General features: G+C 41.0%; 1 protein-coding gene and 1 pseudogene across 18 annotated transcripts in view; one reads left to right on the forward strand and one right to left on the reverse strand.

Moving 5' to 3' along the window:
- MAPKAP1 (MAPK associated protein 1) overlaps positions 1 to 27489 on the forward strand; it is a 271024-nt gene that overhangs the window by 102866 nt on the left and 140669 nt on the right. For all 18 annotated transcript variants that reach the window (XM_074016541.1, XM_074016545.1, XM_005582208.5 and 15 more), the window contains one exon: positions 18849 to 19021. In XM_074016541.1, coding sequence (XP_073872642.1) covers positions 18927 to 19021 — 95 coding nt within the window. In that variant the 5' untranslated portion in view covers positions 18849 to 18926. The remainder of the gene's footprint in view (positions 1 to 18848; positions 19022 to 27489) is intronic.
- LOC135967572 (heterogeneous nuclear ribonucleoprotein A1-like) lies at positions 8256 to 10770 on the reverse strand (annotated as a pseudogene).

Genomic DNA, 27489 nt, shown 5'->3' on the forward strand with positions numbered 1-27489 from the left:
CTATCAGTTGGTAACATCATTACATTTCTTTCTTGTTGTTGGAATCATACCTTGTTATTTAGTTAAAAAAAAATAAAATGTTTCTTGGCATAATGGTAAATGGCTCTAATGGCAACATTATTGCCCAATAAACCAAAGCCTTGCCCACCTCTCGGGGCAGGTTATCAGAGTCTGCCCAAGAGAGCAGAAGAGCTGGTGAAGGGCTTGCAATTAACCTTTGTCCTGTGTTCGCAGCAGGGGAACTGACCTAGCAGCCTTCCGAGGAAATCCAATTTAATTTAAAATGAATTTGAAAAGACAAATTAGCCATATCTATTTTAATAAGATAAAATCCCGACTCTCTCTGTGTCTGGTTTAGTTAGGACCTCAGAGAAGATTGGACTGACTAAGACTCAGGACGAACACAAGGAAAATACTTCCAGGGGGCTGAGGAGAAACCCCGGAGACCTTGGTACCTGAGTGACTTGTCAGTTTCTGCAAGTGAGCAGGTCTTGTGCTGCCCATTCCTGCAGAGAATTGCAACCTGAGATGGACCTTTGTCTCCTCAGACCCTTTGCTTGTATTGGAGCTTGATGCCATATACTGCTTGCCCATCTCTCAAAGGACCATGTTGTTATTTTCCTCTTTTGTCGTTATCAGAGCACAATTGGGTACTGCCACCTGGGTAGCCAGATTTAGTAACAGATACACCTCACAATTACTGATGAGCCTCATAGTCCAAGTACAGATTGTCTGTGGCCTAGAAGTTGGTGCTTGACCACTGCTTCTTGACAACTGAATCAGACAGAAGCTGAGTGAGATTATAGGCTCACACCTATAATCCCAACATGTTGGAGTGCCAAGGTAGGAGGATCGCTTGAGCTCAGGAGTTTGAGACTAGCCTGGACAACATAATTGAGACTCTGTCTCTACCAAAAAAAAAAAAAAAAAAAAAAAAAAAGCAAGTGTGGTGGTGTTGCTGTATTCCCAGCTTCTTGGGAGGTTGAGGTGTGAGGATTGCCTGAGCTTAGGAGGTCAAGTATGCAGTGAGCCATGTTTACACCTCTGTACTCCAGCCTGGACAAAGGAGTGAGACCCCATCTCTTATAGAAAGGAGAGAAAACGGAATCAGAAGGTTCTACCTGGTTTGGTTTTGTTTTGCTTGAGACAGGGTCTTGCTCTGTTGCCCAGGCTGCACTAGCTGAGGGTTTTGAAACAGCCTACTTAATGAACAGCTCTAAGAGGAAATGAGCGATCCTCACAGGACTGTTGGGCATATTAAATGAGATAATGTATGAAAAGTGCTTGGACCCTGATAGGTGCCCAATAAATGACAGTCAGCAGCAGTGACCTGCCAGTTGCAGAGAGAATTGTGGTGGAGAGTGCAGAGGCTGTGTACAGAGGAATGCGCTTTCTGTGCCTGGCCCCATCTCCCATCAAGACTGTCAGCTTCGTAGCTGGCTACTTTTACTTTGTGTTGCTATGCTGACTACCTAATTGAGTAATGTGTCTGACAGTTTGTATTATCCTGTGGATCTTGCTGTCCCCTCAGTTTTAGAAATAAAAGTTTTCTGCCGCTTACTGCTTTCTTTGTGATGCTATCTGGAAGATGCTGGATGAAAGCCCGATAATCAGACTTTTTGGGCTGCTTCTCAATTGTAAATTTTGTAGGTAGTTACAAGTGATTCTTTCCAACAGGAAGCACTGTTCTAGATAGTTAGTAATTTATCTCTTCTTTCATTTGCTGATGTTTCTATTTCTTTCTTTTCTTTTTGAGACAAGGTCTCCCTCTGCTGCCCAGGCTGGAGCTCAGTGGTGCAATCATGGCTGATTGCAGCCTCAACTTCCCAGACTCAAATGATCCTCCCACCTCAGCCTCCTGAATAGCTGAGATCACAGGCTCACACCGTCACACCTGTCTAATTTTTAAATTTGTTTGTAGTGATAGGGTCTCTTTATATTGCCTTGGCTGGTCTCGATTCCTGGGCCCAAGTGATCCTCCCACCCCAGCTTCCCAGAGTGCTGGGATTATAGGCGTGGGCTGCTATTTATATTTCAACATGCATTTGCAAACTGTGTTAAAAGCAGACTTCCTCAACTGGCTCTTTGCAGTTGTATCACAATGTAACCAACCATAATATATTTTCTGCTGAGGAGGAGCATCCCTCTCTGTCACCAGAGGTGTAGGTTCCTGGTGTTGGCCTTTATGTGTTACATAGAGTAACACCTATCCCAGTTATTTCACATGTGCGTTTTGAGGATAAAAGTGAATGTTGTAATTGAAGAAATGTGAACCTATTTATTTCCATTTTGTCTGATGTTTTTACATTGTTTGCTAGGAGGTGCGTCAGGGACTTGAATTAATTATAATTACCGAAGAGACGTACACTGATTGAGCAAATAAAGTAGTAAGCCCATTTATGCCAAGACCATCTAATTAAATTCTAACTTTGGGTAAGCTGGATGTGCGTGAAAGATTAATTTTAAGAGGTTTTTATGACTTACTAAATAATGATACAGTGAAATTTTTGAGTTATATCATTAAGGAACATTGAATCTTAAAGTGATAAAACAGTTATGAACCTACCACTGTATAGAAATTTGCGGATTTTTTACACTATTTAAAATTAAGGAAACGATTTTAATGTGAATAGGGATGTTTAAAATTTCTGTAATGTTTAATTGACTGAAACCCTGCAAGAAATGAATATGACATATGTGCCTGGATTATTTCCTTCAATATTTATGCAATTTTACATTCTAAAAATACTTTGCTATCTTCGAAATTAAATTGTCCTCGGGGTAGTTGGAGGGTTATACCAAAATTTCCATATAATTTAGGAAGGTGATAATGGCTGTACTATAACCTTTTTTAGAGATACATCATCTAGTAATGGAGTCAAATATACATTCTCCATTGAGTTTTAATTTTAAAAGTTGATATTAAATCTTCAAGACTCATTATATTATGATAATTGATAGAGTTTAAAACATGTAACTCTTCTTTATGGTTTTTAAAAAAACCCTATTTTTACTTTTAAAGCATATTGATTTTATTATATAAATGATTTAATAATGAAGAGGTCCCTAAACTTATGCTCGGTGATGGGGCTTAGTTCATGCAAATTACCTTTCCCTAATAATATCATCATTATGGAAGCTATTGTTTGTATAATTAAATGCAAAGCACTGTGTAACATTAATGATATACAGAATCCCATCATGGCTTTGAAAATTTGAAGTGGACATTTTACATGCTTTAAGATGGCTAGATTGTAACTGTATGAGAGCACATTCTGATACATGCTGTAACTGCCCCAAGGCTGGATGAGAAGAGAATGTGGTTCTTCTCTCAAAATAATTAAGATAGAGACCTTTCCTTGTTGCCCCTACTTCTCAATTTCATGTTTGCTTGAAGGGGCATTTTGTCCAAAAATCTGCCTGGTCTGAGTAACAGCTTAAATTTCAATAATAAGGAATAATTGACATTTCTATGATAGTTTGCAGTTCACAGAGGATTTTAACATGCTTTGTTTTCACTTTATACTTCCTGATATTCTTTTGAAGTAGATGGTCTCATCTCTATTTTATGGGAGAGGAAATTGACTTTCAGAGAGATTATGGGCTTAACCAAGGCTGCACAGCTCAAGGCTGGCAGGGCTAGAGTCCACATCAGTTCAGTTGACTCAGCAAAGAGGAGTCTAGTAAATGTAACTTAGGTTGATGAAAACTGCCGATATCAGGAATTGCCAGTATCAGGAATTGCTTTCTGGATTTAGGTCTTTGAGAAAATGATTGTTTCTGATATGGAATGGACTGGCCTTTTTTTTTTTTTCCTTCATACTTCCCCCCATGTTTTATGAAATGTCTTACCTATATTTGAATATGAATGATTGCTAGTTTTTCAGTTGATACCTTGAAACAAAAGAATTATTTGAGGCTATTCATCAAACTTCATTTGATAACAGATTGTTTAAACCAATAGTTGCTAGGCATTTTATTTCTGTCTCAAAAATGTCGGAGCATCAAAATATAGAGGGTTTGTTTTAATTGAGAAAATAATTTCTGAGAGTAAAACCTCCTTCCTTGTTTGGAGTCTAGGACTAAAGATTTACATTTGCAGACTGGCGTGGTGGCTCACACCTATAATCCCAGCGTTTTGGGAGGCCGAGGCAGCTGGATCACCTGAGGTCAGGAGTTCAAGATCAGCCTGTCCAACATGGCAAACCCCCGCCTCTACTAAAAATACAAAAAATAACCGGGTGTGGTGGCAAGTGCCTGTAATTCCAGCTACTGGGGAGGCTGAGGCAGGAGAATCGCTTGAACCCGGGCAGCAGAGGTTGCCGTGAGCTGACATCGCACCATTGCACTCCAGCCTGGGTGATAGAGCAAGACTCCATCTCAAAAAAATAAGGATTTACATTTATCATAGATGTTATAGAAGGAAAAGTTACAAAATGCTATTTTCTGTGCTGTGTTGTACTCTTGAAAGGATTATAGCCTGGCTTATTCTATGGTGTTTAGTAACCGAGTTTTTTGTTTGAGATCCTAGGTATATGAAAGGGTGTCTGTGAAGGTAGAGGTAGATTTGTTCAAATTTCATGAGGGTTAGCACTAAGAGCAGTGAGTAAAACTTGCAGAGAGATTGCACCTCAGTGGAAATAAACACATTTTAGCTGGCAAAACTGTTTGCCAAAGGCTGAAGAAAAGGGGCTGCTTCACCTAGTGACAGGGACATCACCAGTGAAGGTGTTCAGGAGAGGTTGTAAGACAATCATTTGTTGAAGATACTTCAAAGGGGATGACCCTTCAGATTCCTTGTAGTTTCAGAAGTCTGAATGGCAATTTTTTAAAAAAAAAGTCTATCCATATAAAAGTAGATAAAAAGTAGGAAAAAACACCATAATAACCAATATTTCTTGAGCATTTACTGTGAGACAAGGCCCAGTAATAAGTACTTTACATGAAGTCTTTTTTTTTTTTTTTTTTTTTTGAGAGAGAGTTTCACTGTTGTCACCCAGGCTGGAGTGCAATGGCGGCTCACTGCAACCTCTACCTCCTGGGTTCAAATGATTCTCCTGCCTCAGCTTCTCGAGTAGCTGGGAGTACAGGTGCCCGCCACCACACCTGGCTATTTTTTGTATTTTTAATAGAGACGGGGCTTCACCATATTGGCCAGGCTGGTCTCGAACTCCTGACCTCAGGTGATTCAGCTGCCTCAGCCTCCCAAAATGCTGGTGTTACAGGTGTGAGTTACCACACCGGCCCATGCGGTCTTATGGAATTGTTTCACCAATTCTTTGAGGAGGTACTTTTATTATCCACATTTTGTAGATGAGAAAATAGTGACTCACAGAGCTTAAATAAATTGTCCAAGCACACATAGTAAGTGGCATTGCTTATAATTGAACTCAGATCTATCTGATGCCCCGACTGGTGCTCTTAATCACACTGTACTGCCTCCCTAGTTTCTATTAGTATAGCAAGGATCCTGGAGGTACCCAGATCAGAACTTGACCTTGTTAAAGAAAGAGTGGCAGTTGACGTTCTTAATAATAAAAGCTTAATGGAACCAAGGTTGGTGATTCAGAGGAAATTAATGAGATTTTGTCAATTTTATTTTAAGCTTAACTTGTCAGAAAATACAGTGTCCAGTGACAAACTGTAGAAATGTTTTTGACAAATTAACTTGACTACAGGTGCCAGATCAGGGAAATGTTAATTTAATAGCCTTTAAGCATTCCAGATTTATTGAAGGTTAAGATAGCACTACAAAGCCAAGCCCCTATCTCTGAACGGATTTGTCATAGAATTTTACACAAAATCCATTTATAAATTCAATATTACCATTTTGAATGTTAAAAAAAAAAAAATTCTTTTTGTGAGTCCATAAAGCCAGCATTTTATTAAGATCAAAATGTTACAATTCTGGTGTTTGGGTTTTTTTCTTTGTTTTTTTCTTTTCTTTTCTCATGTTGACCCTCTTTATTTCCCATAGCCGGTAAAACCTGAATTAGACCAATTTAGGCCAGATTTTGTTTGAGATTATTGCTTCTGATCAAATGAAGTCCATTAATTGTCATTAGAGTGGTGATAATTTGAGACCCCTGTACCAAGTCTGCCTACTATGTTATTAAAGACAAGACCATTGGTAGAATATAGCATCCTTTGGTCCTTCTTGAGGAAGTTGGGATAAAGGTACTGGTGGAATAGAACTGTAGCCATTCTTCTCAGAGAATGACTCTTTTGAAGGCTACAAATAACTCTTTTATCAATTTGCATCATTACATCGTCTGGATACACTGATATATTTATTTCGGCATTAAAATTACACATAATGATCTGTTTGTGCAGTTATTACTAATGGAATAATGTTGCCTGCTTTTTGTCTCTTTAATTGCAGAAGCTAAGCTGTCTATCCTTTCTCTGTTTCTTTTCCTTGGGAGAGAAACTGAACACTTAGCAGCAGTTTAGGTCTGATATTCAATTTATTATTGGGAAACCTTGATATTAAATAGCAATGCTAGCCAAGCCTTTAGTCCATAAGGCTTAATTCAGCTAACTCACTTGATACGGGTATTTCTTTTTTTCTTTTCTTTTTTTTTTTCTTTTGGAGACAGGGTCTTGCTCTGTTGCCCAGGCCAAAGGGCAGGGGCTCAATCATAGCTCACTGCAGCCTCAACATCCCAGGATCAAGTGAACCTCCCACCTCAGCCCCCTGAGTAGCTGGGACTACAGACATGTGCCACCATGCCAAGTTCTTTTTTTTTTTAAGTGGAGATGGAGTCTGGTCTCAAACTCCTGACCTCAAGTGATCCTCCCTCCTCGACCTCCCAAAGTGCTGGGATTACAGACATGAGACACTGTACCCAGCCTGGATATTTCTTCTTCTTCTTCTTCTTCTTCTTCTTCTTCTTCTTCTTCCTCTTCCTCTTCCTCTTCCTCTTCCTCTTCTTCTTCTTCTTCTTCTTCTTCTTCTTCTTTTTCTTCTTTCTTTCTTCTTCTTCTTCTTCTTCTTTCTTTCTTCTTTCTTTCTTCTTTCTTTCTTTCTTCTTCTTCTTCTTCTTCTTCTTCTTCTTCTTCTTCTTCTTCTTCTTCTTCTTCCTTCTTCCTTCTTCTTCTTCCTTCTTCTTCTTCCTTCTTCTTCTTCCTTCTTCTTCTTCCTTCTTCTTCTTCCTTCTTCTTCTTCCTCCTTCTTCTTCCTCCTTCTTCTTCCTCCTTCTTCTTCCTTCTTCTTCCTTCTTCTTCTTCCTCCTTCTTCTTCCTCCTTCTTCTTCCTCCTTCTTCTTCCTCCTTCTTCTTCCTCCTTCTTCTTCCTTCTTCTTCTTCCTCCTTCTTCTTCCTCCTTCTTCTTCCTCCTTCTTCTTCCTCCTTCTTCTTCCTTCTTCTTCTTCCTTCTTCTTCTTCCTTCTTCTTCTTCCTTCTTCTTCTTCTTCTTCCTTCTTCTTCTTCCTTCTTCTTCTTCCTTCTTCTTCTTCCTTCTTCTTCTTCCTTCTTCTTCTTCCTTCTTCTTCTTCCTTCTTCTTCTTCCTTCTTCTTCTTTCTTCTTTCTTCTTCTTCTTTCTTCTTCTTTCTTCTTTCTTCTTTCTTCTTTCTTCTTTCTTCTTTCTTCTTTCTTCTTTTTTTTTTTTTTTTTTTTTTTTGAGATGGAGTCACGCTCTGTCGCCCGGGCTGGAATGCAGTGGCGCAATCTCGGCTCACTGCAAGCTCCACCTCCCAGGTTCACACCATTCTTCTGCCTCAGCCTCCCAAGTAGCTGGGACTACAGGTGCCTGCCACCACGCCCGACTAATTTTTTATGGTTTTTTTAGTAGAGACAGGGTTTCACCGTGTTAGCCAGGATGGCCTTGATCTCCTGATCTCGTGATCCTCCCACCTCGGCCTCCCAAAGTGCTGGGATTACAGGCATGAGCCACCGCATCTGGCCCTTTTTTTTTTTTTTAAGACACATTTATTCAGTGTCATGATCAGACTGTTACATTTAGCAATCAACAGCATGAGTACCAAAAAAAATCTACATTAAAATCCTTTGTTGGAATGCTTTACGTTTTCCACAGAACAAAAACTAAAATAACCTGTTATGCAATTAGTCACAAATACAGTCCTCGAGTTTTTTGCCCATACACGTGAGTATTTGTCTAAAACATGTCTTCTTTGTAGCAGGTGGGCCTTGCCACCACTCTGCTTGGCTGAGTTCACAACTCTGTTGTAACCTGTAGCTTCCCTGTCACTTCTCTGGCTCTCCTCTCCTTTTAAGCTTTGTTTGCTGGAAGTAATTAAAATCTTCTACCGCTGCTGTAGCTACTGCTGTTACTGGAACCACCATAGCCACCTTGGTTTCATGGTTTGGGAAAGTACTGTCCTCCACCACCATAGCCGCCAGAGCTTCTGCCTCCAAAGTTTCCTCCCTTCATGGGTCCAAAACTTGAAGACTGTTGTAATTACCGGAATCATTGTAGCTTCCACCACCTTCCAAAATTGCTTCCATCAGTACCAAATCCATTATAGCCATCTCCACTGCCACCATATCCACCATCACCATGGTTGTCGCCAAAGCCACCACAACCACTGAAGTTTCCTCCATGACCAAAGTTGTCATTCCTACCGAAATCACCTTCACGACCACCACCAAAGTTTCCAGAACCACTTCGACCTCTCTGGCTGGATGAAGTACTAGCCATCTCTTGCTTTGACAGGGCTTTCCTAACTTCACAATTGTGGCCATTCACAGTATGGTATTCTGAATGACAGTCTTATCCACAGAGTCATGGCCGTCAAAGGTTACAAAGGCAAGGCCCCTTTTCTTGCCACTGCCTTAGTCAATTGTGATTTAAATCACTTCAGTTTTTCCTTACTGTTCAAAATAATCTCGCAGGTGATGTTCTTCAGTGTCTACTTTAATGCCACCAACAAATATCTTTTTCACAGTTAAGTAGGCACCAGGTCTTTGAGAATCTTCTCTTGAGACAGCTCTCTTTGGTTCCACAACTCTTCCATCCACTTTGTGTGGCCTTGCATTCATGGCTGCGTCCACCTCCTCCACAGTGGCATATGTGACAAACCCAAGCCCCTGGAGTGCTTGGTGTTGGAATCTCTCATTACTACACAGTCCGAGAGCATTCCCCATTGCTCGGCATGGCTCCTCATGCTCTCATCAGTTGTTTCAAAGCTCAACCCTCCCATGAAGAGCTTCCTCAGTTGTTCAGGCTCTTTAGGAGACTCTGACTTAGGACGGCAGGGAAAAGAGAGACTTTAACGATGCTTCCTTGGTGTGTCCACAGACAGAAAGGACTAAGCTGACAAACATAGCATGGTATTTCTTAATTCAAGATTATTTTGAACTAAATCCCATCTGTATTCTTTCTGCTTCCCCTACTTTGGAAACTATCAGGTATATGATTTTGAAATTAATTTTATGATAAGCAGCTAATGTATATTATTTTAATTAATAGGATCAGCTAAGAAAAAAGCTGCTTTAGATAATGTTTTATTAGCATGTTCAAATACATGTATTTCAATTCTATATCTGTTAACATTCTGTGTATTAGAAGTTAATTTAGATTTTTAAGTTTTCACATTTTATGAACTAATTATTAATTGGATAACCTTTGGTTCATAGTATTGATATTTCATAATTGGCCTAGAGACACTTTTTAAAAGACTGAGCTTTTCCAGTATATATCACAAGTTACAAAACATTCATACTCTTTGACCTAGTAATCTTCTTCTAGAAATATGTTCACATTTGTATAGGAAAATGTTTATGAGATTATTTATAATAATGGAATATTGTAAACAGCCTCCATTTCTAACAATTGAAGAATAGTTGGTACCACCATATGCTATCATATAATGCAAGTGTTTAAATCATGTGTTAAAAGAATATTAATTATTTATTCCATCAATATGTGTAAGTAACTGTGTCGGGCCCTTTGTTAGGTGCTGGGGGTGTTTCAGAGAGGAAAGAGTGTGAAGAACAGGGGCTGGGAAGTAGGAGAGGTATAGCCACTCTACCTGGGACAGAGAATTGGTAGGTCTGGTGGGTCCATTCTGAAAGAGAGTCTGCGGAGTCCTTTTGATTTAGCCAGGTAACGTGAAACCCCTGCTGTGTTGTAGGCTCTAGGAGGATACAAAATGGATGAGGCTATTTTTCCCTTTATGTAATTCATAGCTGAATGAGAGGGTGTGGGGAAGGAGGTGGTGAGGGTAGTTGCAGAAAAAAGTGAAACTGTAAGTCTGTGCAAATCAAATTGTTAGGGGAGGAGAGAAGAGGGAATTTATTTGGGCTTCTACCTTCTTGGAAGAGGAGGTATTTGAATTGAAGGACAGAAGAAGAGCTATGTTTCTTGATCAGTGACTGTGTGGCAGGCATTTTAGATACATCTTATTTGCTTTCCAAGTGGGTAAATGGAAGTTCTGAGAGGTGAGGTTACTTGCCCAAAGTCTAAGGTCTAGCAGCTAAGGAAGTGGTAAAGCCAGGATTCCGACCTGGACCTAGCTGACCCCGAGTCTGTGCTCTTAATTACTGTTCAGTGTACATCAGCAATGATATGAGGGACCAGATTGTGAAGGGCACTAAATGCCATCTAAGGAGTTGGAATGCTAGCACTAGGCCATCATATGTTTCTACATGACTGGCATGGTCTGTGATTTGAGAAAAATCACATTGGTGGCAGTAAGGAAAGAAAGATTTGGAGAGAGAAGGATTTTTAAAAATAAAGAGATAGTTGGAGATTGTTGCAGTGGTCTCACTGACGGATGATGAAGCTGATGAAGCCTGAACTGGGGCATTGGCAATAAGCATGGGAATGAGAGAGATTTGGGAGACATTTTAGAGGCATTTGGATGGTAGAGTGTGAGACAGAAAGAGGAATTAGGATTCCTAGCTTGCATGATGAGTAGATGATGAAAGCCTTAGTTGAGATAGAGTATATAGAAAGACATGCCAGTGAAGAAGAAATCGGTGTTGGATATGTTAAATTTCAGATTCTAACTGCATTTGCAAAGCCATCAGGTCAGGGAGAGGCTGTGGGATATGAAGTTGAGTCTGGTTGGTCCTCATGAGTTGCATTTGTGCTGAGAAAGTTTTGCTATAGGAAGTACTTTTCTATTTGTTCTCAAACCTGCCTTGGGGGCATTTCCTGATTTAGGAGCTGCTCTGGAGAATGTTGTTCAACTTCAAATTGTCAGCTGATTGTCAATTTATTACCTTTTTTTCCTTTTTCTTTTCCCTTTTCTTTTTCTTTTTTTTTTTTTTTTTTTTTTTAAGACAAGAGTCTCGCTCCATCCCAGGCTGGAGTGCAGTGGCATGATCTCGGCTCACCGCAACCTCTGCCTCCCGGGTTCAAGCAATTCTCCTGCCTCAGCCTCTCGAGTAGCTGGGACTACAGGCACATGCCACCATGCCCGGCTAATTTTTTGTATTTTAATAGAGACGGGGTCTCACCATATTGCCCAGGCTGGTCTCAAACTCCTGAGCTCAAGCGATCCATCTGTCTCGGCCTCCCAAAGTGCTGGGATTACGGGCCTGAGCCACTGCGCGTTGCCCTTTTCTTTTTCTTTGATAAAAATTATTTAACCTGCCATAGTAAGGTATCTGAGTTATATTTTCTTTTTTTTCTTTCTTTCTTCCTTTGAGACAGTCTCACTCTGTCACCCAAGTTGGAGTGCAGTGGCATGATCTCGGCTCACAGCAACGTCTTCCTTCTGGGTTCAGGCAATTCTCGTGTCTCAGCCTCTGGGGTAGCTGGGACTATAGGCACATGCCACCATGCCTGGCTAATTTTTGTATTTTTAATATATTTAGTATTTTTGTATTTTACCATGTTGGCCAGGCTGGTCTGGACTCCTGACCTCGGGTGGTCTGCCCGCCTTGGCCTCCCAAAGTGCTGGAATTGTAGGCGTGAGCCACCATGCCCAGCCCTGAGTTATATTTTCCTTCTTTTCTTTCTTTCTTTTTTTTTTTTTTTGAGTTATATTTCAACTTACTTTTTCCAACAGCCTGTCACAGCACATAGTATGTTCTTAATGATGCTTACCTTATGCCTTAACTTAGGCTACACTTTCAAAATCCATCCTCTCTTTCCTTCACTTAAAACTTTTAAGCCCTGAATGGTACTCTTATTCTTTGTATCTCCTTTTTAGTTTATAATATTTATAATTTTGTTCCTAATTGTAAAAGTAATACATGTATATTATAGAAAATACAGAAAACTATAAACCAGAAAATTAAAATCACTGATAATCCCATGTCTCAGAGGGAACTCCTAGTCACCTTTTGGTGTATTGGCATAGTCAGTAAATACAATAAGCATCTTTTTCTTGGGTAAGAAAAAGGATGAAAGGGTACATTTTTGTATCTAAGAGGCCTTCACTAGCCCCCTTTAGCCTGAGTTGCTTCTGGGCTCTCTTGACAGACTGGACTTTCCCCTTCTTAAAGCTTTCGTGACATTGTACAGTGAGACCTTCAGCAGAACAGTTTGGTGAGGGTCTGGTCTGCGTTGTATGTCAGCGGACTTTGTTTTCGGAGCCCAGCATGATGTTTCAGCTGGTGTTTGTTGAATGCATGAGAGAATGAGGAACATAAAGCTAAGCCAGTTTCCCTGTGGCAACACTTTCTCTGTGTTGCCCCCTTCCCTGTGCTCTAAATATGCCGCCATTTCCCCGGTCCTGTGTGGTGGAACACATAAATTTGCCATGCAGTGAAACTGTAGGATACAATCTTTGTTCATTGCTAGTTGCTTTTTCATATTTAGACATCTTTGGAATATTGCTTGCCTTGATATGTGATGAATACTTTTAATCCTTCGATCACCATTTTTTAAAATAAGTTAATTACATTTTATTATGTTGATGGATTATTTTATGTTTTAGATGATTCCTTCTAAATACTGTAACATAGGGACTATTAGAGCTAACTGCCACCACCTTGAGCTTTTTCAGAAGACAGTCTCCTTATTAAAAAATATGTAATTTCAGTGTGCAAGGCACTTTTCCCATCATCAGTTCCTCAAGATGGAATTAGAAGATTAAAAAGATATAAAGTGCTTCATTCATTTAATAAGCATCTATCATGTTTATTCCAACAGTTTTTGCCCCACTTTCTATTTTACTATGAAATAGAGGATAGTGAAGAGTACTCTACTCTTTAGAGTAAATAGAGAAGAGTACTCTATGGTACTCATATGAGTACCATATAACTATCTGTCCTCGTTTCGTAAACAGTGGTTACTGCCCTTCAGTCAACTCACAGTGGCAGGGTTTCCTGGAGTCTCCGTCTTCTAACTACTCTCCTCGAGCAGCTCCTCAGGCAAAGCTTTCCTGAGGTTTGTGGGGAAAAGAAGAGGGAGATGATTTTCAAGCCTTCAAGAGTAGGAATTGATTACATTTAGAATGAGTCCAGGGAAAGAAGGCATTGGTGTTTACAGTAGGGCCTTTGGAGTCAGGCTGACAGGTTTGAATCTTGGCTCTTCCACCTTGGTTATTGGATGTTGAGCAGATGACTGTAGCCTTATAAGCCTTGGTTTTCTCAGCTATAATGCAAAGATTACGCCAGGTTGTGGTCACTCACGCCTGTAATCCCAGCATTTTGGGAGGCCAAGGCGGGCCGATCATTTGAGGTCAGGAGTTCGAGACCAGCCTGGCCAACATGGCAAAACCTTGTCTCTACTAAAAATACAGAAAGTAGCTGGGTGTGGTGGCATGTGCCTGCAATCTCAGCTACTTGGGTAGCTGAGGCCCAAGAATTGCTTGAACCTGGGAGGTGGAGGTTGCATTGAACTGAGATTGTGCCACTGCACTCCAGTCTGGGCAACAGAGCAAGACTCTTTCTCAAAAAAAAAAAAGGTTATGATAGAACCCTATTTCTTAGAGTTATTGTATGAATTAAATGATATAATTAGGCAAACATTTAGCAGAGTTTACTTAACAGCTCTCAGTAAATGCTAGCCCCCCTCACCCCCGCTTTTTTTTTTTTTTTGAGACAGAGTTTCGCTCTTGTTGCCCAGGCTGGAGTTCAGTGGCGCCATCTCGGCTCACTGCAACTTCCGCCTTCCAGTTTCAAGTGATTCTCCTCCCTCAGCCTCCTCAGTAGCTGGGATTACAGGTGACTGCCACCACACCCGGCTAATTTTTGTATTTTTAGTAGAGACAGGGTTTCACCGTGTTGTCCAGGCTGGTCTCGAACTCCTGACCCCAGGTGATCCACTCGCCTTTTCCTCCCAAAGTGCTGGGATTGCAGGCGTGAGCCACTGCACCTGGCCTAAATGCTAGCTCTTGTTACAATAATCAATATTACTAGGGTTCCTGCAGTACCCGTTCTTGGCCTCATGTGACCTTGTAGTAGGCTTGAGTAATAGAAATGGGTCTAATTTCAACACAGAGGCCCTTTCTGGCATCTGCTGTGCATTTCTAAAGCACCTACAGTTTATGAAGGACATTCACATTTGTCATCTTGTTGAGTCTTCATATCTTGAGATATTGTGATCCCTATAGCTCCTTAGTTCTAGTGCTTCAGGAGGAAGAGGAATAAACAGAAATAAAAAGAGAGAGCAGTGACAAGCAACTGATCTTGGTCTGAAAAGGAGGGTAATATGAGGGCTATCAACCCACTCCAGAAAGATTCCCACTGTTTGCATTGTAACCCTTTACCTGCCTGACCAGGCCAAAACACTTGTTATTTAGTGAAGTCTTTGTTAGCCATTGAAATTATTATTTAAGAGCTGAAAACCATGCAAGGGAATGTGTGTGTGCCCACATGTGATTGCGTACGAGAGAGAAAAAGAGTGCACATGTGCAAGAGAGCGCAAGTGTGGGTGCATGCATTATGTAGGATAATTATATTTTTACTAGTTGCTTTATAACATACAGATGAGACTGAGGGAAAAAAAATCAGTCGAGCTAATGATGGATGCTGGATTATATGCAAAGTGGAATTACTCTAAAAATGTTTTTTAAACTGACTTCATTTATTTCCTTTCCCTGTACTGACCTTTTTCACCTCAGAATGGTAGAATTATAGAGTTAAAGATGGAACCACATAATTGGTCAAGTCCCTCCACTTTCACCTATGACCAGGAAATGGACCCATAGAGGAAGGGCAAGAGGGATGGAGAAAACTAACATTATTCAGTTCCTACCATGTGTCCTGGCAGGCACTTGAGTCATTCATACATTCATTCTGTAGTTCAACAGATTTTTTCCTCAGGGTCTTCTGTGTGCCAGGCACAGGGCCAGGCATTATGTATGGAACAGTAAACAAAGCAGACATTAACATTGCTCTCATGGAAGTTCAGAGGAAACTTCGTGGCAAAAGCATACACTAAAGATGTACATAAATAAATCATCTCAATTGTGAAACGCTCTAAAGGAAATGAACAGGATATGTGTGAGAGAATAACTGTAAAAGGAGTGTTAACAGTGACAGCTGAGCCCTGTATAATAATAATTAATAATAAGTAATAATAATTATCATAAGGGTCTTATGATAGGTAGGTCCTACCATTCTCCTCCTCTTACATATGAAGAAACAGAAGCATAGAGAGATTAAGTAACCTCCCAAGGGCACACGTTAGAGGATGAGGAGTCACACATGCAAAGCCATGAAAAAGAGCCTCTCTAGATACAGTGAACAGCACCTGCTAAGCCCTGGGAAGTGGGAAATGCAAGCAAGGTACACACAGGCACACATGCTGGTATATTGAGGGTGCTTCCAGAAGGCCGGTGTAGCCGAAGTCTGATGAGCAGGTGGGGGAGTGGCAGTGGATGATGTTAAAAGAGGTAGACGGGGCCAGATCATGCCATGCTTTGTTGGATGTTGCAAGGAGTTTGGATTTTGTTCACAGTGTTTGGGAGCCACTCATCGAAGGAATTTAAACAGGATATAGTATGATCAAATCTGAGTTTAAAAAACAGATCTAACTTGTGTGTAGAGAACAAATCAGATAAAGCAAAAGTACTGTAGGATAATTTGGGACCTGTTACAATAGTTCAGGTGAGACCTGATGGCAATTTTGGTGGCAGTGGAAATGGAGAGAAGTGAGATGGTTTTGAAATACGTATTTTTCACTTTTTTTCTTAAGATAAAACATTACATAAAATTTACCATTTTACCCATTTTAAAGTGTACACTTCTGTGGTATTTAATATATTAACAATGTTATGAACTGTTACTGCCAATTTCAGCACATTACCATCACCCCCAAAAGAAACCTCATACCTCCCAATTTCCCACCCCTGTCATCTTCTGCCAATCACTAATCTATTTTCTGTCTCTACGGATTTGCCTGTTCTGAACAGTTCATATAAATGGGTTCATACAGTAGTGGCTTTTCATGTCTGGTTTCCTTCTCTTAGCATGTTTTCATGGTGCATCCATGTTGTGTGTATCAGTACTTCTTTCTTTCTCATGGCTGAATAATATTCTATTGTATGGATTTTGTTTATCCATTCATTAGTTAGTGGACATTTGGGTGGTTTTCATTCTTTGGCTATTATAAATAATGCTGCTGTGAACATTTGTCCAGGTTTTAATGTGAGCATATGTTTCTAGTTCTCTGGAGTATATACCTAGGAATGGAATCGCTTGGTCATATGATAATTCTATGTTTCATTTTGAGAAACTGCTGAACATTTTCACAGTGACTGCATCATTCCCACTGACAGTGTCTGAGGATTCCAGTTTCTCCATATCCTCACAAATCCTTGCTATTTTTAGGGATTTTGGGTTGTTGTTTGGAGTTTTTGCTTTTTTTAAATTATAGCCACCCTAGTGGGTAAGAAGTAATTTACATTATGTTTAATGATATGGAACAATTTTCATGTGTTTATTGGTCATTTGTATATCTTCTTTGGAGAAATGTCTGTTCAAATCTTTGCCCATTAAAAAATTTTGTCTTCTTGTTGAGTTATAAGACTTCTTAACATATTCTAGATAGTAGAGCCTTACCAGATGTATGATTTGTGAATATTTTCTGCCTTTCTTTTGATTATCTTTTTACTATCTTAATAGTATTCTTAAGGCACAAAAGTTGTTCTTGTTTGTTTTTGTTTTGAGTGGAGTCTCACTCTGTCGCCCAGGCTGGAGTGCAGTGGCATGATGTTGGCTCATTTCAACATCTGCCTCCCAGATTCAAGCAATTCTCCTACCTCAGCCTCCCCAGCAGCTGGCACTACAGGTGCCCGCCACCAAGCCTGGCTAATTTTTGTATTTTTAGTAGAGAGGGGGTTTCACCATGTTGGCCAGGTTGGTCTCAAACTCCTGACCTCAAGTGATCTGCCTACCTTGGCCTCCCAAAGTGCTGGGATTACAGGTGTGAGCCACTGTGCCTGGCCTAGGCACAAAAGTTTTTAATTTTAATGAAGTTCAATTTATTTCTTTTGTTGTTTATGCTTTTGGTGTCATATTAAAGAAATCATTGCCTAATCCAAAGTCATGAAGATTTACACCTGTTTCCTTTTAAGAATTTTATAGTTTTGCCTGTTATATCTAGATCTTTGATTTATTTTGAATTGATATTTGTATGTGGTATGAGGCAGGAGCCCAAATTCATTCTTTTGCATCTGGCTATCCACTTGTCCCAGCATCATTTGTTGAAAAGACTATACTTTCCCCATTGAAATGTATTTTTGAAGTAGAGATGTTAGAACTTCCTAATAGAGTAGATAGGCAGTGTGAGGGAGGAAGAAGCATCAAGACTGTTGAGATGAGCAGCTGGCTTAGTGGTGGCAGCACATATTATTAAAATAAGGGGGGCTGTTGTTGTGACTTGGGATAGGAGGGAGTGAGGGACAATCAAGTGTTCTGATTTGAACTCGTTTTCTGTGACACTTTTCTATATACTCTGTGTAGTGAACATATTGCATGGGTGGGAAGGAAGACTGAGCCAGCGTGCAAGCCTTCTGTGAGGGAGGGGAATGGCCAGAAGGTTGGCGGATAACAGAAACACAAAAGGAGGGGGAGAGGATAGTGTTGTTGGATGGCCTGGGTCTCAAAAGAACAAGGATTTTTTCATGAAAGAGAAAGTACTAGATTGGAAGTGTTAGCGGGACAAGGATACCTACTCTTGCGTGCCTTGAGGGTGCAGGGATTATTTAAAAAAAAAAAAAAAAGCAGTCCTCTTTTAACAGGACAGCAGAGGAGGCAGTATCGTCAACAGCAGGTTCAGTGAAGTCCAAGAGGTAGAGGAAATGGTTTTAAAAAGCAGCTGGGATTTATGGGTGTTTGCTGATTAGCACAGGAGCTCTGGAGGGCAGAGTGGAACACACAGGCGGGAGGAGTGGCAGGTGTGTGTGTGAGGGAGTGGGAATATATTCAGCAGTGTGGGGATGGTAGTTAGGGCGATAATGGAGGACCAAAGGGCCCTTGAACCTGTGTGGTACTGAAGGAAACAGATGTACTGTGTAGTGGAACTAGCCCCCATAGTCTCTGAGAAGGCAAGCACTTGTTTCAGCGCTGCGGGCCTAAATCCTTCCTGGGAGAGTATGGCAGCTTCCCAGGCAGCTCATCTCATTGTCTCAAGGAGGGACGAGGCAGTTGCCAGAGAGGCACCTAGTGCTAAGGTCCAAGGACACACTGAGTTAGTAGCCTGGCCAGCCTCCTAACACCAAACACCAATTCTGCTCACCACGCTTATTTGTTACTCTTAGTTGTAGCGCCCATTTACCTTCCTGCTGGCAGATCCCAATCCATTAGTTTATTAGAAAATGAAAATTTAAGGAAAAAAACATCCTTGAAACTCGACAGTGTTTCCACTTTGGGACCATTCCACGCTCACAGCAGGTCTGTATAGCAAGGATGAAAAATGGCTGTGCATAGGGTCTGTATAACTGTGGCAGTGTGCTTTGCTCTTACGTGTGTGCTCTGTCCACAGGGTCATGTAGGTACAACGGCAACCAAGAAGATCGATGTCTACCTCCCTCTGCACTCGAGCCAGGACAGACTGCTGCCAATGACCGTGGTGACAATGGCCAGCGCCAGGGTGCAGGACCTGATTGGGCTCATATGCTGGCAGTACACAAGCGAAGGACGGGAGCCGAAGCTCAAGTAATCCATTCTCTTTTTGGCTGCTCTAGTTTCTCGCGGTCTCTTGGCCACCCAAGGTGTCTTCTAGGCTGGTCAGTCCTTCTAGGCATTGGCCTGGAACCACACACCTCTGCACTGATCCAGCTCTGGGTGCTCACCAGGTCTTGCGCCTGTGCATCTCAGAGAATCAGCTCGCAAAATAAACTTAGAAGTTTGTGAATTATAGACACGAGAACATGGATTTTTAGTAATTTCCAAACCCTTTTATGATCCCTGCTAATAAAGCAACCTGGAAGGGAATGGGAGGGGATTGATGTTTGTGGAACACCAACTATGCATTGGGCACTGGGCTGGGCACTTCATAGCTGGTATCTGGAATCTCGTTTGATCCTCCCAGCTCCCTGAGAGGCGAGGGTAATGATCCTCATTCTGCAGCGGTGGAAGCTCAGGTTCAGAGCTGTTACTGGCTGAAGGTTGCACAGTGAGAGATGGCAGAGTCAGGATTTGATTCCAGGTCTGTTTGATGCCAAGGTTTTTGCATTATTTCCTTCTGCCTTCTATAGAACCTTTGGTCTGAATTTTAGTTTTCTTTATCAGTTAATGGCTCTAATTTTCTCTCAGTCACTAGGCTCTGTTCTTCATTAAATAATTATATTTAAAATGTAGTGCTTGAAAGTAGGCTCTCTATGCCTCTACATTATAATTTGAACTTTAAAGTGCTTTGCTACATTGCCTCTCCCCTACTTGAATTTCTTATGACAGGCATTCTCTTCTAGTTTTACATGTTCTTTCCAGCAGTAGTATTTAGAACACAGCAAAATGTAGTAGATGCCTTCATTTTAAAATTTGACTCTCAGCTGGGCGCAGGGGCTCACACCTGTAATCCCAGCACTTTGGAAGGCCGAGGTGGGTGGATCACCTGAGGTTAGGAGTTTGAGACCAGCCTGGCCAACATAGTGAAACCCTTTCTCTACTGAAATACAAAAATTAGCCAGACATGGTGGCGACCGTCTGTAATCCCAGCTACTCACGAGGCTGAGGCAGGAGAATCGCTTGAGAATCACTGCGGAAGTTGCAGTGAGCCGAGATCGCGCCACTGCACTCCAGCCTGGTGACAGAGTGAGACTCCGTGTCAAAAAAAAAAAAAAAGGAGGGAGATGTTCTCTTCCCCTCTCACATTTTCGGAGTTAGCATGATCCAGTCCAGTAGTTAGTTGTTTTTATTTTTCTTTAGGTATATTAAATTTCTTTAGGTAAATTAAATATGACACATAAAATCATTTTTTCAAATTCTTATTGACATCGCCCTCCACTTTGCCTGAATGGGTTGTGGACACAAAGCTCTGGTGGCAGAGAAAGCCTTTCAGCAAGATGCCACCTAGGCTTAGAAAATGGTTCAGTCAGCACCACTCCTCAAGGGTGAGCTGTGAGGTCCTCCTTTTTCTGCATGAAGTGGGAACAAGGAAACAGGAAAAGGTGTCACAGAACTGATGACTTTATAGATGTTGTCTGATGTAATTTTTTAATTTTTTTTTTTTTTTTTTTTTTGAGACGGAGTCTCGCTCTGTCGCCCAAGCTGGAGTGCAGTGGCCGGATCTCAGCTCACTGCAAGCTCCGCCTCTCGGGTTCGCGCCATTCTCCTGCCTCAGCCTCCCGAGTAGCTGGGACTACAGGCGCCCGCCACCTCGCCCAGCTAGTTTTTTGTATTTTTTTTTAGTAGAGACGGGGTTTCACCGTGTTAGCCAGGATGGTCTCGACCTCCTGACCTCGTGGTCCGCCCGTCTCGGCCTCCCAAAGTGCTGGGATCACAGGTTTGAGCCACTGCGCCTGGCCTTTTTTTTTTTTTTTTTTTTTGAGACAGAGTCTCGCTCTGTCGCCCAGGCTGGAGTGCAGTGGCACGATCTTGGCTCGCTGCACGGTCTGTCTCCCGGGTTCACGCCATTTTCCTTCCTCAGCCTCCCGAGTAGCTGGGACTTTAGGCACCTGCCACCACGCCCGGCTAATTTTTTGTATTTTTAGTAGAGACGGGGTTTCACCGTGTTAGCCAGGATGGTCTCTATCTCATGACCTCGTGATCTGCCTGCCTCGGCCTCCCAGAGTGCTGGGATTACCAGCGTGAGCCACCGCACCCGGCCTTTGATGTGATTCTTAAAACATTACTTAGGGCAGGCACTGAAATCAAGAGAGGAGCTTGCCCAGGGTTACACAGCTAGTAAGTAACAGAGATAGGAGATAGGAGTTGAACTGTGATGTACATTTTATAGATGAGGAAACTAAACTTAGAGAGGCTAAGTAGCTTTCTTAAATCACACAATAAGTGGTAGAATTAGTATTAAAACCAACAATCTCTGACTCCAGAGCTCCATATCTTCACTATCACATTATCCTCTCCGCCATGGAACTCTGATATAGGTGAAATGAAAATATTTATTGAGTTTGTACTTACTGCGGTCACTGTGCTAGTTCTGGAAATACAGAAGTGAAAGAGGCAGTTCCTGCCATCAGGGAGCTTTCTGTTTAAGGTAAATAGATAATAACAACACAATACAATTACATGTAAAATCAGGTGCTTACAAGGAGATCTAACCCCACATTTGGGGTGAAAATGGCGTCGTGAAAATCTCCCTTGATTAAATGACATCTAAACTGAAACCTGAGGGAGCAGTAGGAAAAAGTCACGTAGACAGGTTGAGAGGAGGGCATTCCAACAGAGGGAAAAGCATGGTTATGATGCACCTTTAAGTTCGTGCTTTAAATTATATATTCTGCTCCAAATACATAATTAGTAAATGAAATGCTATTAACATATTTGTACTTTAATAGCAAGATAAGCATCCTGGTGGACTAGAAATAGAACCAACTACAGAAACAGGCAGAGAGTGCTAGGAGTCCATTATTTAGGATATTATTGTCCTGAGAGCATGCTGTGGATGAGTTTACCAGTGTATGAAATACTGATTTTTCTCAAGCTTCAGGGCAGCTAGTCAGGGCATGGGTGATGATCAGAGCCCTCCGCCAGTCATTCCTGGTAAAGAAACAGTCTCATCCATCTAGCTGTGTACTGTGCAAATGTTATTTTCTCCATATGTCATGGTGTCAAAAAGAGTGGGAAATACTATGTGAGGGTATGGGACCAAAGGAACTGCATCCCTGGATGGGGACGAGAGGAAATGACAGAAACTAGAAGCTGGGGTGAGACTGTCATACCTATGAAAAGAAGCTGAACAAGGTTGCTTGGGTCTGTGTTTCTGGGGTGCCGGGGAATAGAGAGAGCAGTGCAACCAGGACCTGACTGTGGCATGGCTGGGTTTATGTTACCCTCGTATTACAGGAACCTTGAGCTGTCAGTGTAAGACCTGATTCTGGTCTGGAGGCCTCTGTTTGGATGAGAGTAGAGGGTGGTGGCAATATGTGTAAAAGCACTGACAGTGAGTAGAGAGAGAGAGCAAGCAAGGGTTCTCATTCCAGAAGAGCTCAGCAAATTAAAATTCCAAAGCACACAAGGATAGCTAGTACCAAGAAACACAGACAATCAGGAGATTAATTTGGGAACAGAATATAGTAAAGCAATCTGAAAATTAATTTCAAATAAATATGTTTAAGATCACCAAACAGATGAAGGAAGGAATAACATTCATGGTTAACTTTTAGGAAATTATGAAACAAAAGCAGGCAAATTTGAATTTAGAAAAGAACCAATTAAAAGTACAGTACTGGAAATATAAAATACAATTATTAATACAATTGTATTAAATTAAAACATTACTTAGGGCAGGCACTGAAATCAAGAGAGGAACTTGCCCAGGGTTACACAGCTAGTTGTGTACACAGCTAATTGTGTTAATAATTGTATTAATACAATACAATTGGGATAAACTCTAGACTGGTCACAGTTCAAGAGAGAATGAGTTGAAAGACAGTTGATACTGAGGAATTCAACCTAGGAAATAGTACAAAGAGATAAAGAGGTACAAAGAATGAAAGATAAGAGAGATGGAGGAAAGATTCAAAGGCTCCCACGTGTGAAGTGGAGAAGGAAGGGAATAGCAGAGAAGCAATATTTGAAGAGATAATGCCAAAGAATTTCACAGAACTGATGACAGATATGAGTGGGTTTGATGTTAAAAAACACATGTTAATTAAATGGCGGAAGAAGAGACTTTTTTTTTTTTTTTTTTTTAACGGTCCTGGACCAATTGAACTTCTATAAGCTGAAAAAAACCCAACCTAAATCACATATCTTGTATTAATTAAAAATCACAACTTAAATGTAAAATGTAGGAAAAAAAACAGGAGAAAACCTAGAGCAAGTTAGATTTCATTAAAATTAAAAATAGTTACTCTGCAAAAGACCCTGTTAAGAGGATGAAAGGACAAGCTACACACTGGAAGGAAATATTTGTAAACCACGTATCTGGCTAAAGACATATGTAGAATATGTAAAGAACTGAAAACAGTGAAAAGTTTAGACAGTTGATCAGAAAGTGGGCAAAGGCGTAAACAGGCCTATCACTGAAGAGGATATACATGCAGATGGCAGATGAGCACGTGAAAAGATGCTCAGCAACATTCGCCATCAGGAAAATGCAAATGAAAACCACACGCTATTAGAATGGCTGAAATAAAAAATAGTGATGACACCAATTGCTGGCAAGGATATAGAGAAACTGTATCATTTCTGTTGATAATGTAAAATGGTATAGTAATTCTCGAAAATACTTCGGCAGTTTCTTATAAAGCTAAACATTAATTTACCATACAACCCAGCAATTGCCCTCTTAGGCATTTATTCCAGAGCAGTGAAAACTTATATTCACATAAAAACCTGTATACAAATGTTTATATCAGCCTTATTTGTACTTAAAACTGGAAACAACCTAAATGTCCTTCAGCAGGTAAATGGTTAAACATTGTGGTACATCCATACCAAGTAATACTACTATCAAGAGAAAAGGAACAAACCATTTTCATGCATGCAGTGACTTGGGTGGGTTCACGTAGTGCAAAAAGCCAATCTCTAAAAGTTTCATGTCACCCGATTCCATTTATGTAACATCCTCAAAATGACAAAAGTATAGAGATGGAGAACAATTGAGTGGTTGCCAGAGGACAGGCACAGTGTTAGGGAGGTAGTCCACCTATAAACGGGTGGTGAAAAAGAGCTGCTCTGTCATGATGGAACAGTTTTGTATCCTGGTGATGATTACACAAATATATACATGTAATCCAGTGTGTGGAACTACAGGACACACACACAAGTACATGTAAAAACTGGCGAAAAGTGAGTAATGTCTATAGTCTTTTTTTTAATGTATATATACTGTAAATTCTAGGGTACATGTGCACACCATGCAGGTTTGTTACATATGTGTACATGTGCCATGTTGGTTTGCTGCACCCATTAACTCGTCATTTACAATAGGTATTTCACTTAATGCCATCCCTCCTCCTCACCCTATGCCACGACAGGCCCCAGTGTGTGATGTTCCCTGCCCTGTGTCCAAGTGTCCTCATTGTTCAGTTCCCACCTATGAGTGAGAACATGCAGTGTTTAGATTTCTGTCCTTGTGATAGTTTGCTCGGAATGATGGTTTCCAGCTTTATCCATATCCCTACAAAGGACATGAACTCATCCTTTTTTATGGCTGCATAGTATTCCATGGTGTATATGTGCCACATTTTCTTAATCCAATCTATCATTGATGGACATTTGGGTTGATTCCAAGTCTTTGCTATTGTGAATAGTGCCACAGTAAACATACGTGTGCATGTGTCTTTATAGTAGCATGATTTATAATCCTTTGGGTATATACCCAGTAATGGGATTGCTGGGTCAAATGGTATTTCTAGTTCTAGATCCTTGAGGAATTGCCACACTGTCTTCCACAATGGTTGAATTAGTTTACACTCCCACCAATAGTGTAAAAGCGTTCCTATTTCTCCACATCCTCTCCAGCACCTGTTGTTTCCTGAGTAATGTCTATAGACTTAACAGTATTGCACCAGTGTCAATTTCCCTGGTGTTGATACTGGACTACAATTATGTCACCACCGGGGAAATCTGAGTGAAAGATTCAGGGGACTCTATGCACCATTTTCCCAACTTCCTGTGAGACTATAATCATTTCAAAAATAAAAATTTAAAAAACAGACCGGGCATGGTGGCTCATGCCTGTAATCCCAGCACTTTAGGAGGCTGAGGTGGGAGGATCACTTAAGGTCAGGAGTTCAAGACCAGCTTGGCCAACGTAGTAAAACCCTGTCTCTGCTAAAAATACAAAAATTAGCTGCATATGGTGGCACGTGCCTATAGTCCAAACTACCCAGGAGGCTGAGGCAGGAGAATTGCTTGAACCCGAGAGGTGAAGGTTGCAGTGAGCTGAAATCATGCCACTGCACTCCAACCTGGGCAACAGAGTGAGACTCCGTCTCAAGAAAACAAGCAAAGAACAACAACAACAAAATCAAACAGTCCTTTTTTTTTTTTTTTAAGCACTTTCCATGTGCCAAACAGCAGAAATAAATGCTCATTCATACCTGGATACATTGTAGTGAAACTGGAGAGTATCAAGGGTATAGAGGAAGTGCAGGTTGTAAAGGTTACCAGAGAGATGACAAATATTCCTGACAAAGGAACCACAGCAGGACTAACAACAGATTCTGTATCAGCCACAGAAGATGCTAGAAGTCATTGGTATGCCTTCAGAGTGCTGAGGAAAAATAATTATAACCCCATTTTATGATGATTTTTCAAGGCATTTATTGACGAAGACCATGAGATTTTACCACACATGTTCTTTCATTTAAAGTAGCTGGTTCCTGGCTGGGCGCGGTGGCTCAAGCCTGTAATCCCAGCACTTTGGGAGGCCGAGACGGGTGGATCACGAGGTCAGGAGATCGAGACCATCCTGGCTAACACGGTGAAACCCCATCTCTACTAAAAAATACAAAAAACTAGCCGGGCGAGGTGGCGGGTGCCTGTAGTCCCAGCTACTCAGGAGGCTGAGGCAGGAGAATGGCGTAAACCTGGGAGGTGGAGCTTGCAGTGAGCTGAGATCCGGCCACTGCACCCCAGCCTGGGCGACAGAGCAAGACTCCGTCTCAAAAAAAAAAAAAAAAAAGTAGCTGGTTCTTAAACTTTTTGGTCATGTGACCACTTTATACTCTTAAAAATTATTGAGGACCCCAAAGATCTTTTGTTTATATGAGTAATACCTGTCAATATTTATCATAGTAGAAATTAATTCTGAGAAAAGTTTAAAATATTTTTTAATTTAAAATAGGCCAGGCATGGTGACTCACGCCTATAATGCTAGCACTTCGGGAGGCCCAGGAGAGCAAATCACTTGAAGTCAGGAGTTCAAGACCAGCCTGGCCAACCTGGTGAAACCCCGTCTCTATTAAAAATACAAAAATTAGCTGGGTGTGGTGGTGCCTGTAATCCCAGCTACTTGGGAGGCTGAGGTGAGAGAATCACTTGAACCCAGGAGGCGCAGGTTGTAGTGAGCTGAGATCGCACCATTGTACTCCAGCTTGGGCGACAGAGCGAGACTCTGTCTCCTAAAGATAAAATAAGTTAATAAATATGTTGCATGTTCACAAATATTTTTATTTTAAAAACTATATTTTCCAAAACGAAAAAAAATTTCATGAGAAAAGTGGCATTATTTTATATTTTTATAAATTTCTTTACTGTTTGTCTCACTAGAAGGTAGCTGCTCTGTATTTAATGCATTGCATCATGCTGCTTTGGCTAAGTGTATAGGAAGAAGTTGTGGCCTCAGAGTTGTAATGTGGAGTCTGAGACTCCTATCGGTGAACTTTTTATATTTATTCTGTTCCATTAAAATCTGTTGGTCGAGTTAACACTTTGAATGAATCTTTTACCCATGCATAATTTTGTAACATCATATATTAATCATTTGGAAAATCATTGAGTTATGCAGATCTTTCAGAATGTCACATTTGATTATGCAGTATCAAAAATTCACATTTGGCCGGGTGTAGTGGCTCATGCCTGTAATCCCAGCACTTTGGGAGGCCGAGGTGGGTGGATCATGAGGTCAAGAGTTTGAGACCAACCTGACTGACATGGTGAAACCCTATCTCTACTAAAAATCCAAAAATTAGCCGGGCTTGGTGGCGCTTGCCTGTAATCCCAGCTACTCAGGAGGCTGAGGCTGGAGAATCACTTGAACCCGGGAGGTGGAGGTCGCAGTGAGCTGAGATCACGCCACTCCACTCCAGCCTAGGTGACAGAGCAAGACTTCGTCTCAAAAAAAAAAAATTACATTTATTGATATTACCGCCAATCTTATCAAGAAAATCTGAGCATTGGGAAGCTGTGAAGCTTACAGTGGTGGACATATGAAAATTCTTAATTTTACTTACAGGCTCAAATTTTATAGTTGATAGTAAACGTAGTCCATTGTTTTCCTTAAAGTGACTGACTCACTTCTATGATTTTCAAAAAATGGTAATCAGATACCC

The sequence above is a fragment of the Macaca fascicularis genome, chromosome 15 (genome assembly GCF_037993035.2).
Source record: "Macaca fascicularis isolate 582-1 chromosome 15, T2T-MFA8v1.1".
In the NCBI taxonomy this organism is placed as follows: Eukaryota; Metazoa; Chordata; class Mammalia; order Primates; family Cercopithecidae; genus Macaca; species Macaca fascicularis.